Below are 19460 nucleotides of genomic sequence, written 5' to 3' on the forward strand. Positions count from 1 at the left end.
ATTGCGTGTTCTTGTTTCCACACTACTTTTGGAAATCTATAAAATTTGCAGTCACTATTTCTGCTAGTGTTTACACAATTAACGACAACACATCTTGCTGTGAAGACCATTTTTATCTAAAACATATACATTTGATTGCTATCTGTGACAAAAAACGAAAGTCAGCCCTAATTATAATAATAACAACTAACTCACACAATGACACGTGTACAGATGCGCTGTTCACACATAGAAACGCAAATGATGCGGTAGTATACTCGGTCAACCAGATCTTGACAGTAGAAAAAGGCGGCAAATTTGAAAAATGTAGTCCCATAGAAAATTTGAATTTCGCGCCTTTTTTTACTGACAAGATTTGGTTGACCAGCTACCTAATATTAAAATTATTGCGCCATCTATCCATTCGTTTAAGAAAAACTAAGAACTACACCTTAACAACTACAACGTCTACAACTCTTCTAGTGGCAGCGCCCTCTTGCGGAATGGGCTACACAACCTACAGCCCGCTGAATGACCGACGCCATCTAAGTCTAATACAAAAAAAATGTTTTCTTCCGGGGTACGCTACTCAAAATGGCGATTGCGAGTCCTAATAGGTTAGTCCATGATTATGGGGAATGTAGATAGGGTGCGTGACGTATCTCAGCCACAGTAATCCAAACGTCCACTTTCTCCAATAAATATTATAATGTCGATAATATATACAACACAGAAGGAATGTCCAAAGTTCGGAAGATAGAAACACAGAAGGTAACAGTACGGAAGAAAGATAGAAATAGAAAATATAGCGTAAACAAAAGCAAGAGCGATAGCGAACGTAATGCGTCTAGCGGTCATAAGCGACATGCGTTTCGCGTCAGTGCTGTGGCCGCGTCATAGACTGAGGCGGGGCGCGGCGATGACCGGCCGGCACGGAGCGGGTCTCAAAACCGGCCGCTCTGAACAAAGGACTGCTATCGCGGTGCGCGTTTGCATTGCACCCGACTTGTTGGCACCGTCAAGAATTGACGGACGATGTGTAAATATAACGTGTATATTATTATTGTGTAAATGTAAATAAATATATAAAATGTATGTAAATAAATATGTGTATATATTAATATTATGTTTTATATTAGTGTATTAATATTAGTTAAGTGAAGTGTAAGTATAAGTGTAGGTGTAAGTGTAGGTATAAGTGTAAGTGGGAAAGTAGCCCACATCACTCCCCCCCAGAGACCTGGTTAAGGGCGATAATAATCTGGGAAACGTACTTGCCTTCCCGAACGAGTAGTTCTAGGTACGTTAGCCTGACTTGGCCCAGGGTCACTATGCTGCCTCCCGCGCAGGATGTGTTCTGGTGCGGCAGGTGTGGTCGACCCCTGATCAGCGAGTTTCAAGTCTTGGGACAGGTAATGCGCTGGTTTCAATCGGTCGATGGTCACGGTGACAGGTTTGCCTTTAATGAGGAGTTTAAAAACTTTATCAGTTCTCTCCAGAACTTTGTGCGGGCCTGAGTATACAGGCGTTAGAGGAGCGCGTGAAGCGTCTTCGCGGAGGAAGACGTATTCAGCTGTCGCTAACTCTTTGAACACAAAGATCTTGTCTTTGCTGTGGCGTGAAGCTGGCGTAGGCTTCAACTTCGAGGCGAATGAGCGTAACCGTGCGGTAAAATCGGTGACATCAGTGGTACCGGGTACGCTTGGATCAAAAAATTCGCCTGGAAGTCGCAGCGGCTCGCCGTAGAGCATTTCGGCTGAGGACGCTTGTAAGTCCTCTTTAAAGGCGCTGCGTATGCCGAGAAGCACTTGAGGCAATACCTCGGACCAATTGGCGTCAGCATGGCATGTAATGGCGGCCTTGAGCTGCCTGTGGAAGCGTTCCACAATGCCATTGCATGCTGGATGGTACGCGGTCGTGCGTCTATGCTGGAAGCCGATGGCCTTGGATAGATACTGAAACAGTGTGGACTCAAATTGTCGACCACGATCTGTGACAATATCTACTGGACATCCAAACCTGGATATCCAGCCAGCCAATAAAGCCTTGGCCACCGTCTCCGCCGTGATGTCCGCTATTGGTACGACCTCTGGCCACCGCGTAAAGCGGTCTATGGCCGTCAGGCAATAGCGGAAGCCTTGTGAAACAGGGAGAGGACCGATTAGGTCAATATGTACCTGCTGAAAGCGAGCCCGAGGGAGTTCAAATGTGCCTAGAGGTGCAGACACATGACGGCTCACTTTAGACCGTTGACATGGCACACAAGCTCGTGCCCAGTCTCGGCAGTCCTTCCTTACGCTGGGCCATACAAAACGCTGGGCTACAATCTTAGCACTTGTGTTGGCACCAGGATGACTTAAGGAGTGGAGACTGTCGAAAACGGCTTTTCGGTACTGCTTGGTAACGAATGGTCGGGGAGTCGGCGTACTGACGTCGCAGTACAAGGGTTCTGGACTACCCGGGAATGGCATTCTTACCAAGCGCAGTGATGACGAGGTCAAGTACTCAGCGAGCTCGGGATCGGACACTTGAGATCTAGCTAGGTCGGCAAGATCGAGTGGTATCGCCAGTTCTGCAATCCGAGATAAGGTGTCGGCCACAACATTGTCTTTGCCAGATATGTGCCTTATGTCGGTTGTGAACTGGGATATGTAGTCCAAGTGCCTAAACTGCCTAGGCGAACAGGTATGTTTCCGCTCGTGGAAAGCAAAACTGATCGGCTTATGGTCAGTATAGATCGTGAAGTGCCTCGCCTCTAGCATGTGTCGGAAGTATTTGATACCCTCGTAGATCGCCAGCAGTTCACGATCATACGGCGAGTATTTGGTCTGGGATGGACTCAGTTTCCGGGAAAAGAAAGCCAACGGCTGCCATACCTGGTCCTGTAGCTGCTGCTGTAAAACCGCACCAAGTGCCACGTCCGATGCGTCTGTGACTAACGCCAGCTTAGCCCGACAATCAGGATGAGCAAGTAACGCTGCGTTGGATAGGCTTTCCTTAGTCTCGTTGAAAGCCTTCAGAGCATCGCCGGTCAGGTTGATGGGTTTGGAACCTTTGACTGCTCCACCCAGGAGTGCGTTGAGAGGTGCTTGGATTTGAGCGGCATGTGGCAGGAATCGCCTATAAAAGTTGGCCATACCCAAAAATTTCCTCAGCTGCTTGACGTCCTTGGGTGGTGGAAAGTCACGTATGGCTTGGACTTTCGTGTCTAAGGGTTTGGTGCCGCTCTCCGAAATCAGGTAACCTAAAAAAGTTACCTGTGGAGCCCCAAAAACGCACTTAGACACGTTGATAACCATGCCGTAGTCTCGGAGTCTGGTAAAAACTTCACGTAGGTGCTGTTTGTGCTGTTCTTCGTCTCTGGAAAACACCAAGAAGTCGTCCAAGTAGCAGTAGACGAAGTCCAGCCCGCGTGTCAGCTCGTCCACGAACCTTTGAAAGGTCTGGCCTGCGTTCCGGAGTCCGAATGTCATATACGGAAATTCGAACATACCGAAGGGTGTAGTGATGGCCGTCTTCGGTATGTCCTCCGGACATACAGGTATCTGGTTGTAAGCCTTTACGAGGTCAATGGTACTAAAGACCTTACAACCAGATATGCTGTGGGTAAAATCATGCAAATGCCTGATGGGGTATTTGTCAGGGATGGTACGGGCGTTGAGCTGACGGTAATCACCACAGGGGCGCCACCCATTATCTTTTTTAGGCGCCAGGTGCAGTGGTGAAGACCAAGGGCTCTCTGATGGTCGTGCCGTGCCGCTAGCCAACATACCTTCAAACTCCTGTCTCGCCACCTTCAGCTTGTCTGGGGCAAGACGTCTCGGAGCGCAGGATACCGGGGGACCTGGAGTGGTGCGAATGTGGTGTTGTGTGTTGTGTGGTATAGTGCGGTGTATGCCAGCAGGTCGGGTGATCTCAGGATATTCCTGTGACAATATTTGATGGTAGCAGGAATCGCTGCCGTTCATGACCTTTACAGAAAATATATCACTAGTATTAATAGCAGAAACGGCATTAACGTATAAACTAGTGATGTTATCTATAATACGACCTAGCCTCTTACCACCACAATCTACAATTAAATTATAGTGCGCTAGAAAATCCGCCCCTATAATCGGTTTAGTAACCATAGCTACCACAAAACGCCAAGGAAAGTCGCGTCGAAGTCCAAGGTCCAGGTTAAGATGCGCGTAACCGAAGGTTTCGATGGGTGTCCCGTTGGCTGCGGAGAGGTTGTACCCCGTCGGTGCTCGACGCTCGCGCAGTAACGACTTGGGGAAGACGCAGAGGTCGCTACCGGTGTCGACCAAAAACTGCAGCTTCGACCTTCTGTCGGTGACAAACAGGCGACGCGATGTGACAGGGCGGTCAGGAGTCGCCATTACCGACTGCCCGTGGCATTTCCCGACTTCTTGTAGTCGCAGGGTTGTACGCACTTGCTAGCGTTCTCCCCATGTCTAGAATGGTACCAGCAGATGGGAAATTTCCTATAACTGGACTGGGACCTGGTGCTGGAACGACTCTGCCTTCTGGAGCGGCTGGGATTCCTTGCGCGGGATCTTCCTCCTTCACGGTCCATCTTCAAGGCTCGAACCTCTCTCCTGAGCGCAGCTATCTCCCTTGCCAAGGCGTCACCGCTGGAGCCTGGTTGCTCGGAGCCTGCAGAAGCGACTTGCGACGAACAAGCGCAGCGTGGGCCGATGTCGTGGACCCTGTCAGCAAGGTCTGCGATAATGTCCAACGAAGCATCTGGATGCCCTGCGAGGACGGTTTGGATGCTCGCGGGTAATCTGTTGGTCCACATCATGCGTAAAACGTCGTCCGATATGCGCTTAGCTGCCAGAGCCTGCAGGTGCCGCAGGAACTGAGAAGGCTTACGGTCTCCCAGCTCTTCATGATGCAGGAGTTGCTGGATCTGTCGCTCGGTAGTATCGCTCAGTCGACTGATGAGTTCGCTCTTCAGCTTAACATATTTGTCAGTTGCCGGTGGATTGGTGATAATATCCCTGACCTCCTTTGCAAACTGTCGATCTAACTGGCTAACGACATAATGAAACTTTGTCAGGTCATTGGTGATGCCGGCTATGTCGAACTGACTCTCAACCTGCGAGAACCAAATCGCGGGTTCCTCCGGCCAAAAAGGTGGAAGTCGAACTCCGACTCTAAAAACTTCGGATGACGGAGTCGTTGTTGTAGTGGAACCGGTAGGCGCAGTTGTGACGGATGGTGCAGTGGAAACAGGCATTTCCGCCGGTACTTGTGTGATGGGCGACATAGCGGTATTTCCTTTGTCTATTTTACTCGACACTTCTACGTACGGTTTTCTGATAAAATCCTCTTGGTACTGTGTTCTTCAGGGGTCACCAGTATGGGGAATGTAGATAGGGTGCGTGACGTATCTCAGCCACAGTAATCCAAACGTCCACTTTCTCCAATAAATATTATAATGTCGATAATATATACAACACAGAAGGAATGTCCAAAGTTCGGAAGATAGAAACACAGAAGGTAACAGTACGGAAGAAAGATAGAAATAGAAAATATAGCGTAAACAAAAGCAAGAGCGATAGCGAACGTAATGCGTCTAGCGGTCATAAGCGACATGCGTTTCGCGTCAGTGCTGTGGCCGCGTCATAGACTGAGGCGGGGCGCGGCGATGACCGGCCGGCACGGAGCGGGTCTCAAAACCGGCCGCTCTGAACAAAGGACTGCTATCGCGGTGCGCGTTTGCATTGCACCCGACTTGTTGGCACCGTCAAGAATTGACGGACGATGTGTAAATATAACGTGTATATTATTATTGTGTAAATGTAAATAAATATATAAAATGTATGTAAATAAATATGTGTATATATTAATATTATGTTTTATATTAGTGTATTAATATTAGTTAAGTGAAGTGTAAGTATAAGTGTAGGTGTAAGTGTAGGTATAAGTGTAAGTGGGAAAGTAGCCCACAACATAATATAGGTACAGGGTGGCCAAATAAGAGGTATACACTTTATTTTTGAAATTTTATTCTATAAAACATAAAAAATATTAAGTATTCTTTGTTAAATATAATATGTAGGGTCAGCAATTACACATGGAAAATAATGTCAGACAAATGTCCACCTCTAGCAGCATGGCAGATGCGAACCCTTTTCATCGCGTTTTTCATCACTTTTTCACACATTTCTGGCGTTATCTCAGCGACAGTGTTTCGAATATTTTGTTTTAATTGCTGAAGGTTCGTTGGCCTATTAGCATAGACACGTCCCTTTAGATAGCCCCACAGAAAAAAGTCAGGAGCTGTTAAATCAGGCGATCTTGGGGGCCAGTCAATGTCACCGTTTCTCGAAATTAATCGACCGGGAAACGTTATTTTTAATGTTTCTATTGTTTTTAATGATTAAAACACGTTGTTCCGTCGTAAAACGCTCCATAATAAATTTGCCGTATCTACACAAACTAATTTTCATGCAATAACTGTCATATTTACCGCCAAAATAAAATGGCGGCAAAAAAAAGTTGTATACCTCTAAGTTGGCCACCCTGTATGACGTATTATGGTTTCGGCTGTTAAAGTAATATTTCCGCTTTCAAATACTTGGTTTATGTATAATAGGTATAGGCTTGAAGAAAAGCCGCGAAATTCCTACCAAAGATCGATACTTCGTTCTGGTTGGTAACTGACACGTTCCCAGAATACCTTTGATATTAATATCACAATTAATTTAGTTCAGAGTAAGTTCTTCGAAATAATATTAGTAACATACTACATAAAGCTACAGGAGGCCAATTCAAACTTGAATTTTGACATCATAATGATGTCTGTGCGTTTGTTATCATTTGTCCGTGCGTCGCTCGCGCGAATAGGTACATGTACGGACAAGTACATACGAGCGAAATGCACAACGTTAATGATAAGTGATAACAAACTGACAACTATGTAGATATTATAATGTACTGTCGCCCAGATTATAATCGGAGCGGCCAAGGTGTTCACACTATCTGAACACACACTCTAACGCCTTGACAATAGAGGCGTGTTCAGATATTTGTGAGCGCCTTGACCGCTCCGATATATGGTGATGGCGACTGTACATTTCAATTGGTCTCCTGGATTTGCAATGCAATTATTGTTTTTAAATTCAATCATAATAAAATTAATAAATCTAGAATTCTTTATGCAAATTTTAAAATTTAATATTTCGATGATTTAATTTCAATTTCAATTTCTATGTGAATGCATGAGTGCTCATTGAATAGACACTGCATTAATTTAACTATAAAATGTATTAATTGATATAAATTGCTAGCTCCTGCCCGCGACTTCGTCCTTTAAATTTTATATGCCGTTTATTGACCTTTCGTCAAATTCTTTTTAATGGTATTGATGGTTGTAAAAAAAGAATCTGAGTGATTAACAAATCTTTGACAAAAACATCATCGTCATTTTATCACAAACTTGTCACTGCTTTCAAATATTGACAAAATGACGATAACTTTATGGGATAAAGTCTATGCGATACCATAAAGCTGCAAAAAAGATCATTCCCCCTTAGGGCTACCCAACACTAGCGTCTCCCGAGCGTCGGCGTCTAGTCAACTCTATGGCTGCTGTTCGACGCAACGTTGACGCAACTGGCGGCCTACCATTCTCCATAGCGGCGACTAGAAGAAGCTCAAAAGACGCTAGTGTAGGATGGCCGTTAACCTCTGGTGCAAACTTCCTAATCCAACTACTTACATAAATAAATGTCATCAATCACAGACAGACAAATAAAGGTAGATAGGTATATATACTTTATTAATATAACGTGGTATTGGAAATGTGTCGCATCCATCAAAGAAACGAACGATCCGGCTTCTATCAGTCTTATTGGGCTGTCCGAGGAGATTTGAAGACTTGAGGCCAATTCGAATGTACATTTTGATATCTAAATGACGTCATTCCCGCATGCATTTCTCTCGTACTTAGTCCGTATGTATAAAATCATTTTGATGTCAAAATGTAGGTTTGGATTGGCTTCTTTGGGCCTAGTACGGCTACCATCAGTTTGGCACTGACATAAACGCCATCGAGAACGTAATTTACTTTCTATATATCTCGCTCGTACTCGCATATTAGTGCAAACAAGATGTATAGAAAGTAAATTACGTTCTCGATAGCGTATAATGTCAGTTTTGACACTGTCAGTGACTCATGGTACGGGCTTAGGCGAATGTATAGTTTCAAATTTAGGTAAATTAGCTTTTGTGCATAAATTGTTACACATTTTTAAAGTGCGTAGATCTATGTTCGTGTTTTTTTCTATCGAGAGAAAGTCAAAAAATCAGGATTCAAATCGAGGAAGTCTCTAGACAAAACCCTCAAGATTGCTAACTAAAGTTTTGGCACCAGTATTGTGATTTAAAAAAGAGTTACGAGTTTTCAGGAGCCGCTCTCTGAACCTACGGCACCTTAAGGTAACATTAGGATTGTGTTGCGGCGTTACGGCCCCAGGTGTTCAAAGTAATCATCTGAGCACGAAGTTATTGTTAAGGAAGTAAGAAAATGCGCAGATAATTTTACCTCGCATATTACCTCACTGTACCTTTTATATTTAAAATATGTGGGGAAAAAGTTCAAAGTAGCATTTAAATCCTGAATAGGTAGCGTTATTTGATGAGAACAAACTTCACCCCGAAGCAAACTTTTTTTTGTGTGACTATTTTTCATATCACGAATATTTTGACATGCATGACTTTCATTATTACGAAATCAGCCAAGTATTTACATTAATTTCATTTTCAGAAAAATAATTTTACTAAGCTTCGTTCGAGTAAAAGACAAGTGTTAACCGACTTTGACGTGAGTGTGACACCGCCATAATAAATGTCATATTTTTTATAGAAATTGGACGCTCATGCTGACAGTACCACATTAGCTAGGTCCGAGTCTAGAGTGCGACCACGCTAAGTTTTCACGCCTAGTAATCGTATTTTAAGTACAGTCACCTACAATAATATGCTACTCTTCGAAGGCCGCAAAAATATGTGACACGCTCTTATGGCTCTACATATCGTGTCAGATATTATTGAGGCCTTCGTTGTGTAACATATTATTGCAGGTGGCTGTACCTACGCTCATTATGGGAATTATTTGCATTGTTCCTAGTGTGCGTGAAAAGTTTTAGATGTACTTACAGCGTACAACACAGGTTATGGAGGAGATCTTCTAAGCAGTATATAATAAGTACCGTAAAACGGGGTGAGTAGGTTTCGCGGGGAGAGGTGGGTTATGAATGGGGAGAGAAGGTTTGAGAGGGGGGTGAGAAGGGATTTTAAGGCTACTGCTACAAAAATAATGTATTCCAATTTAAAATGGAGCTATAGTAATACGCATAATAAAAAAAAACGATCCAACAATCTTCCAAAATCACCTTTGTATGAAAACCCCTCTCACCCCAAATACGAGGCACTACGGAGTGAGGTGGGTTTTCCTCTTTATCGTCTAAAGTTATGAAATGGAACTACCCAAAATAAAATAAAAACTAAAATACAAACGTCCGGAACACTTATTATATACACCATTCAGTTTTCATATGTAAAAATAAAATGTTATCGAGGTTTGAATTTCAGTTTTCACCCTACTCACCCCATTTTACGGTAGCAGGCGAAAGACGATTTCTAGATCATCCGCCTAGTAGTAGTAGGTACATATGTATATGTTGTATATCAGCAATGCATTAAAGCTATTAAGAATATTTCTTAAATGCACCAAATGCAACCATTATCTTATCCATTTCAGTTTTCAGACATTTAGCTCTGACTCAGAGCCTCTGAGTAATATCAATATCCGTTTTCTCAATTAAGTACCTACATTAATCACTCCAAGTAGTTTTAGTGCAATGCTTTCTATACTGCGTACTTATATAAATATTTCCTTAATTCAGATAAACCCTTTTAAAACTGGAGGAACAAGAACAGACAACTCGTACACAGCGTTCTTACTTTACTTATTCAAATTACAAAATTTGGTCAAGGGCTAAAAATCAACCCGTATTGGGATAGGCTGTTAAAAACACAACGCTGCCTGCAAAAATAAAGAGATCTATCTACATCCTATAAGTACAGTTGAGTACACCCACCCTTTTTAGGGTTCCGTACCCAAAGGGTAAAAACGGGACCCTATTATCTTATCTTATCTTATTATTTTCGGGGGCCCTTTTGGATACACTTCGACCCATAGGGATCTTTTGTGCAATTACCCCCTGGAGAAGATCCGTCAGCTACTCAAGAGCTTTTCCCACCATATCCATGTGTCGGATGATGGAGCTCATGGGTAGCGTTTAAAGTCCTTTGGTTCCAGATATCCTGCTCCAAAGTCCTTCATTCTTTGTCTGGCTAGGGCGTGACATTCAAACATTAAGTATTTCACTGTCTCTTCCTCTTCGCCACACATACGACGATCGGTGTTGTCAGAGTGTCCCATCTTGGCCAGAATTCCTTTCACCCCATAATGGCCAGTGAACACCCCCGTTATGATTTGGAGTTGTCTTTTGCTAAGTTTCCAAAGCTTTTTGACCAGACCTTTTTTGCAAAGACCCTATTACTAAGACTCCGCTGTCCGTCCGTCCGTCCGTCCGTCCGTCCGTCTGTCACCAGGCTGTATCTCACGAACCGTGATAGCTAGACAGTTGAAATTTTCACAGATGATGTATTTCTGTTGCCGCTATAACAACAAACACTAAAAACAGAATAATATAAAGATTTAAGTAGGGCTCCCATACAACAAACGTGATTTTTGACCGAAGTTAAGCAACGTCGGGCGGGGTCAGTATTTGGATGGGTGACCGTTTTTTTGCTTGTTTTGCTCTATTTTTGTTGATGGTGCGGAACCCTCCGTGCACGAGTCCGACTCGCACTTGGCCGGTTTTTTTTGGATTCTAGCTTTTCTCTCATAACACAATAAAGGTACTAGTAATAAAATAATAATTGAAATTTTTGAGCCTCGATCCTTTGGAGTTTGCCGGTCAATTCTTGGTGAACCGCTACTTAATAATTCAATTAAAACCAAGATTCTACTCGCGAAAGGTTCCGTAGACCTGGCTGCTAAATTGGATTTAAATTTTGAAAACTAATTATTCCTCTCATTTGGACATTGGAGATTGGTAATTTGATTATTAAAATTTAATGCTTATTGAGTAAATTAGTAATTTTAATCACAACGGGTGCAATACCTAAGTGCAATCAGACTTTAACTGTCGGCAATAATATTTTGTAATTAAAAACAAATTACTGCAACCAATTACAAACTTCTTTTATGTGGGCTAATGTTAATTAATTAAAACAAGTATCTACCTTTATATTATTGAAATAAAAGTTCATTTAATTATTAAAACAATGATATTGCTTTGCTAATCTGCGATATAATAAAAGATGACTCACGCTAAACGCTCTTGTATGTAATTTTAGTTTTAAGTTTATCATGAATTAAAAACTTGATTCTGATTCTGATTCTAATTCTAAATCGGGCTGAGCCCGGGCTGAGGTGACCAACATGTCATTTTCAATGATGGCTGATCGGTGATCACGTGGTGCTTTTCATAGAGAACGAAGCGTCGGAAGCTCCGGCCCTGCCCCGGCCCGGTCTTGCGTGAGTCATCCTTAACGTGCTAGTCAATTAGTGCTGACCCGTTATACTTATGTAGGTACGTATTTTTAATCAATTCAAGTTTTAATTCCACGGCACAATCCAATGGCAAATGCAGAATGCAATTAAAACAGGTCACTCGCGTTATTTGAGTCAAGGAATGGTCGCTTTTTTTACTAAACCCGCACAAAACCGTTTGACTATTGAAGCAAGTATAATTTTCATTTGTCGCTCCAAGGATATGACCTTTTCTTTTTATATTCATAAGTATACTATATACCTATTTAATATTGAAAGCCAACTTGGCCTTTATTACTGAAACTAATATGACTGATGTATATTTATCATAAAATTTTTAATATCATTGCTTTCTAAAAAATAAATTACACAACATAGCAACAGCAAATATTAAGAAATTGATATTTTAAGTAAGATGTGACCTACGTCGAAAAATTCGAAATGTATTTTATCTCTTATAATGTCGCCAAACATTAACTTATATATCTATCCCTCGAATGCTTTCAACGTTTACTAGAGAAAATCTTTATTATATTTCAAGCATTATAAAAGAACAAAAGCCAAATAAAAATACATTAAAAAAGTATATTTTTCGTCGTAAATGTAGACGTAAGAGAAGAATTTTGTTAATATTTCATCTGAAATTATCTATACATATATGTAAGCTGCTTGTATCTACACAAATATCCTAGGGCAGGCATGGCTCACTCCGCGATTTCGTCGCGACGCTACAAGTATAAGTATACTCATACATGCGGCCCACACCAATTTTGGTGTCTAGCCATAGTAGTTGCCGCACACCGCTACGGAACGGACGCCTGCTCGCGCTTGCGCCACCTAGTGGTAATATCTGTCGTAAAAGACGCGTTTTGTTAAAGAGTGAACCTTCTGTACCAGTACTATTATTTATTCTGTGCCTAGGGCCAAATAAAACCGTGCCAGGCTTTAGTTGTGTAGTTTTAGAAAAGTTTAGTCGCCGATAAAAACACGTATCATAAAAGATTTTGGATAAAAACAGGTCCAACTAAAAGTACTCACGTAGAAATAAGACCGAAGGGCTGCCGCAGCGGCTGCCAGTACGAAATTCGATTGCATTATACGAGAACACAATAAAAAAAACGATTAATATTAAATTATTTGAAAAACTGGGGTCTTACCGCGAAGGCCGAAATTCGCAAATTGCGGGGGACTCTCTTTTACTCCTATGAAGGCGTAATAAGAGTGACAGAGATGGGACGCCCGCAATTTGTGATCTTCAATTTTTGCAATTATAGCCCTAACGTTGACGTACGGTTCCATTAAATTTTGTAACAGTATTGACACACTGTTTTTGAAGTATTGCCAGTAGTTTAACATCGGTGTTTTTAGGGTTCCGTAGCCAAATGGCAAAAAACGGAACCCTTATAGATTCGTCATGTCTGTCTGTCTGTCTGTCTGTCCATCTGTCTGTCCGTCCGTATGTCACAGCCACTTTTCTCCGAAACTATAAGAACTATACTGTTGAAACTTGGTAAGTAGATGTATTCTGTGAACCGCATTAAGATTTTCACACAAAAATAGAAAAAAAAACAATAAATTTTTGGGGTTCCCCATACTTCGAACTGAAACTCAAAATTTTTTTTTCATCAAACCCATACGTGTGGGGTATCTATGGATAGGTCTTCAAAAATGATATTGAGGTTTCTAATATCATTTTTTTCTAAACTGAATAGTTTGCGCGAGAGACACTTCCAAAGTGGTAAAATGTGTGTTCCCCCCCCCCCCCGTAACTTCTAAAATAAGAGAATGATAAAACTAAAAAAAATATATGATGTACATTACCATGTAAACTTCCACCGAAAATTGGTTTGAACGAGATCTAGTAAGTAGTTTTTTTTTATACGTCATAAATCGCCTAAATACGGAACCCTTCTTGGGCGAGTCCGACTCGCACTTGGCCGCTTTTTTTCGTATCCAATTATACCGATTGACCACCTATAGGTACGAAATAGATACGAAAAAAATTCCATTATACGAATTTCGTATCCAATTCTACGATCTGGCAGCCCTGAGACCGAGTGAAAAGTATAGTGAAACAGGTAATAGACCGAAACAAGTCTTATTAGCTATAAACAGTCATGGCAGCCAAGAACACAGGGATCTAGTCAAACATAGTCATAACACCAGAGCATTAACGGCGGGCAAATATGAAGTACCTAGGGTGTATAATTATTATGGCGATAGGACACTTAAGAAACGGTTACCCTATTTACTGAATACTTTGCCCGCAGACATAGTAAAAGAACCCAAAAAAAGTAGATTAAAAAAGAGTCTTAAAATGTATCTCTTGAATACACTATAGGGGAATGTGTTGCCCTATAGAGTATTCATGACATTACCTAGTATTATAACTCCCAATGTAAGCCTATTACTTATAACATAAATTTATTTAAGTATAGAATAATGCGACTCCACAGTCAAACAAATGTAGTTTTGTGGAGCTTTGTCATTAACAAAAAAGTTGTAACTATTGTGTAATAAATAACTAAAATAAAATAAAAAATAAAATTATAACAAAAAGGTACGTCTCCGTCTGAGTATCTAGCAAATTACGATTGATAAAGGTTTTTTTCAGATACCTGTTTACCTACATAAATATAGTTGTTTAGATCAGATTGAATAAAAACGTAGTTGAGGTATCATTTTTACAGCGGCCATTTCGCATGCACCAGCGTGAGTGAACGTCAAGCTCTTTTCAAGGATAGTTTAAAATCATAACAAATTGTGAAATTTGAATCGGACTCCTGGTTTAGCAACCGTATTTGCATCCTCTATCGATCCGGTCTCCATGGCGCGAGAGCATGAGAAATGCGAATATACTGCTGTTTGCAGTTTTGGCAATTAATTTTCATCGTAGGTACCTACGCTTCATTTTATGCATGATATTTACATTATTAACAAGGTTGTTAATTGTTATGTAGGTGGTGTTAAACCTATAATAAATCGATGGGGTTAATTGGGACCTAAATAAAGCAGATTTAGAGTGACAGGTTTAGAGCCAAAAAGTCATATTTACAATCGAAGTTCTCAATGTAAAACAACATGCTTAAATTAAATAAAACATACAAATTTGCCATGAATAACCTTTTACGTAACATACCTATCGTAGGTATATGATGATTGATGATGTACGGCGCACTTTTGAAAAATTCGAAAGGCAATCTTGTACATTCTAAACCTGTGGGTCAAACACACATGTCATATGTATGACTACAGATTCTCGTTGCAAACACAGACTCGATCCCTAAGGATTTGTTCGGAACAATTCATCATGCTCAGCTCGCGGGCAAACTTGAAATATTCATAAGGCTCCAAGGTATCTGGTAACAGTCAACATTTACTTACACAATATGAAGATTGCCCGCTTTTTCTGCCACGGGTTTACAATACAGTTTTTTTATATTCATGAACGATCCTGCTGTGACGTGATAGTAGAAAAACTCGTCACTAACATTACATAATATAAAACAAAGTCGATTCCCGCTGTCTGTCTGTCCCTATGTATGCTTAGATCTTTAAAACTACGCAACGGATTTTGATGCAGTATTTTTAATAGATATGTAGAGAAGGGATGTTGCGGATGCAGATTTTTTGACATCCGCGGAAGCGGATGCGGATATTTAAAGGTTCACATCCGCGGATGCGGATGCGGATGCGGATGACAAGATTAGGTACTTAGAAAACGTCCAATATTAAATTTTTAGTATTTTTTTATTTAAAAAAACGAAACGTTTAGTATTTGAGCAAGAATATAGGTGCGTTATATTTAATAAACAGTAACTTGGTCGACTTTTCTGGATCTAGACGATTTCGTTATAGGTAATGACGAAATTACCTAGCACTTACGCCGCCGCTAAGACGTTCTTGTACCGAATTGTTCGACATCCGCATCCGCATAAGCTCCGCATCGATTTTATGCGGATGCGGATGCAGATGCGGATGTTGAAAATAATGCGGAAGTTCCGCGGTTGCGGATGCGTGTGCGGATGTTCGCAACATCCCTGATGTAGAGTGATTCAAGAGGAAGGTTTATGTATAATTTGTTCCGTGCAAAGCCTGGTCGGGTCGCTAGTTAATAATTAGAAGATGGCTCTATCCAGGACGTACTTACTAGTAGGTAAGGTTTCCTATCCATTTTGTACTTTGTCACAGTGACAATAGTATGAGGTCTCTAGCGATTTTCATATTGGTTGTCGCTGTGACTATGACAAGCCACAAATTAAAGAAAACTTTTTCCATACATTTACTATGGAGAAAACGTGTAATTTAATTCACAGTTTTCTATCTGGCCAATCAGTCCTCTTACATTTAAGAACCATAATACTGTATGAAGACATTGCTGTAGGACTGATGGGCGAGGTAGAAAATTGTAAATAAAATTTCACATTTTCTCCATAGTAAATGTATGGAGACAGTTTTTATTAATTTGTGGCTTTTTAGTACATTACTGTAAGTTGACCCCTAGGAAACTATTGATACTGAAAGGAATGGAATCGATTGGCATACAAAAATAGCATGTGAAAAATAAAAGTTTTCATTTTCATACAAATTGTATGGGAAAAGTTTTCATCGATTTGTGGCTTTTCTAGCCGGAATTTTTTTTTTGCTTCCATACAAGCTTTTGATCCTCAATAGGAATGGAATCGATTGGCATCAAAAAAAAAGTTTGTCAAAAATGACCTTTTTATCGCACCCTGTATGTTTTTTCAAAAATCTGTAAAAGCCAATCTTTATTAATTTAAAATCGAGGGAAGGTCTTCTAAGACCGTTTTCTCGTAGCAGCACGGGATCTGGTAGCTGCCCTCACTGACCCAAAAAGAAAATCCACCCTTCCACCATCCCAAAGAAAAACAACACAAAAAAAAACAATAAATAAAAACAACTTAAAATTACAATTAAACTAAGTACAAACTAAAAATGTTGATAATGTTGTAGCATGATTTCTAAAGTTGCAACGTAACGTAAAAGTTAAATTATCATCCGGTTTTGTAATAAACTATTTTTTTTTTCAGTATACACAAATGTATAAAAAAACATCTTGAGGAAACCTGCATACATCTGCGAAGAAATTCAAAGGTGTGAAGTCCTCAATCCGCGTTGGACTAGTCTCGTATGAGAGGAGGCCTGTGTCCAGCAGTAGAAGGACGTACTTAATACAACAGGATATTTTTAGGGTTCCGTACCCAAAGGGTAAAAAACGGGACCCTATTACTAAGACTTCGCTGTCCGTCCGTCCGTCCGTCTGTCACCAGGCTGAATCTCATGGACCGCGATAGCTATGTAGACTGTTGAAATTTTCACAAATGATGTATGTATATATCTCTGTTGCCGCTATAACAACAAATACTAAAAATAAAATAAAATAAATATTTAAGGGGGGCTCCCATACAACAAACACGATTTTTTGCTCTATTTTTTGTTGATGGTGCGGAACCCTCCGTGCGCGAGTCCGACTCGCACTTGGCCGGTTTTTTTAATAAGGGAATATTACGGGAAACTCTGCGTAGGGGGCGTCACTCCCAAAATAAGTCACAATCTAAGGGTCTACCGCAAACGAGAGAGTCGAAATTTTGTTATCTATTACCTCTGTTACCTCTGTATCACTTTTGCATATTCGAGCGATAAAAGGCCAGATATCGGAGTTTCGATTTCGCATTTCCCGGTAGACCCTTTGCAAACAAACCACCTTGATGTATCAATGTTATATTTGTCTGTGAAATCTTGTCAAAAAACAGTTTAAGGTACAGATATGTAAGTTACTCTATGGTTATTAAATTGTACAACGGGATTTAATCGCGTATCTAAGTTTTTAAGATTTACCTCCGACGTTTCGAGGACGGCGTTGTCCCCGTGGTCTCGGAGAAGACCACCATACGCGATTAAGTCCCGTTGTACAATTGAATAATGTGTAAAAATCGTGAAAGTTTAAATCAGTGTTACTCTATGGTTTACTAAAGGCGCTAATGCTGCACTCTGGCGGCAAAACTGCAGTAATATTCCCTATTGAATACGTATGTATTCCATTCATTTTACACGGGGAAGGTACTTGTTTGACTTTCTATGTAGTACTGCCTATTCAGTATTCAGCCATTGCAGGTAGGCTTTTAATAAAAGCTTACTTACGTTGATTTGTTACGGTCGCGGGACGAATAAATAACAATATTTCATTTAGATTCTAGCAAAAACCGGCCGAGTGCGTATCGGACCATGCACAATGGAGGGTTCCGTACGTTCATACAATAAATTAGAGGGCAGACACATATTATTTTGTACTAGAGCGATTATTTCCAAAAGTATTCACTAAATAAAATAAAATAAACTTTTAGTATACTTAATATTATGTATGACTAATCGAATGATGTATCGCATGTAGAATTTTACTGAAAATGTAGGTATATGGAGTATAATTATGACTTCTAAACTGTATTAGCGGCTTGCAAAATACACCTACGTTCCAAGATTACCTAATAAAATGTACCCTGTAGTTTCCAAGTAAAATGTGTATGACGTACGACATCATAGATAGACGGACGAACGGATGGACGGGCAGATGGACATGATGAAAGTTTAAGGGTTCCGTTTATGCCATAATGGCTACGGATCCCCTAAAATGGAAATCAGAAAGGACACGTTTCGAACCAATGTTAAATAAATAATACACTCAATACAGTCAAATACCCTATACCACATTTAAAGTTTAACCTTTCATAATTTGGGGCATTATCTATGAAAAGGGACCTTATTGTCGATGGCGCTTACGCCGCACGGCGTCGCGTGGCCTCCGATTTATATCGGAGCATCGTTAATAATAGCGTAAGCGCCGTCGACAATAAGGTCCCTTTTCATAGATAACGTCACATTTATGTGTGTAGTGATCAAAAAGTATCGGTTCAAATCAAACACGGTGTAGCAGAAAAAAGGGTTCCTTATCGAAAATATGCAAAACGGCGATTAAATATTCGGTGGATCCTCCTTGGAAAAAAAAGGGTTATCAAAAATATGCAAAACGGTGATTAAATATTCGGAATATCCTTATCCAGTTATATTAGGTAATACTCATTTCTTCAATGTTTTTAAATTATAATAAGCCTATTTTAAATTGAGAAAAAATGTTTAAAGGCGACGTTCGGATTCATTATTTTTTGGTACGAACACGAATATTTCATCAGACTCAGAGCCCGCACCATGAGTGTGTGTCACCAGTGTCAAAACTGACATTTACGCTATCGAGAACGTAATTTACTTGCTATACATCTCGTTTGCACTAATATGCGAGTACGAGCGAGATGTATAGAAAGTAAATTACGTTCTCGACGGCGTTTATGTCAGTGCCAAACTGATGGTAGCCATACTGTTCGTAAATAGGTGTTTTCAACGTCAATATAAAATCAATTTCGACAAGCTTAATTCTCGTGTGAAATACTAAGTCGCAAAATCCCAGTTCTAATATGAAAATTTAATATGTTCTACCGACAATTAATATTCTGATGACTCAATGAAGTAAACAATGTAAAAAGTTTGATATAAAAATAAATTAATTTACACCATGCATGAAATAAAGCACTAGAAGATTTATAGAGAAACATAGACAGCAGTTATTTTTAGACACAATTATTTATATTTTCAAACCCGTATAAAAATATAAAGAGTAGGTAATTTGATCGTGACGTCACATACTAGTGTTTCATATAAATTCCATAATAGCAAAATTGTTTTGACAGTTCGAAAAAAGAAACTGATTTGACTAGTTGTCAAATAGTCTACGTACAGTCAAACGATTTAATTGCAGTCTTACCTTACCATA

At 40.4% G+C, this 19460-nt stretch overlaps 2 protein-coding genes across 2 annotated transcripts in view; one reads left to right on the forward strand and one right to left on the reverse strand.

Annotated features, from left to right (window-relative positions):
• LOC134649989 (cardioacceleratory peptide receptor-like) overlaps window positions 1-19460 on the forward strand; it is a 152195-nt gene that overhangs the window by 22040 nt on the left and 110695 nt on the right. The window lies entirely within an intron of this gene.
• On the reverse strand, window positions 4361-5254 carry LOC134650397 (uncharacterized). Its single transcript, XM_063505352.1, has one exon. It carries the CDS (start codon window positions 5252-5254, stop codon window positions 4361-4363), a length of 894 nt encoding a protein of 297 aa, XP_063361422.1.

Source organism: Cydia amplana, chromosome 8 (genome assembly GCF_948474715.1).
Source record: "Cydia amplana chromosome 8, ilCydAmpl1.1, whole genome shotgun sequence".
Classification (NCBI taxonomy): Eukaryota; Metazoa; Arthropoda; class Insecta; order Lepidoptera; family Tortricidae; genus Cydia; species Cydia amplana.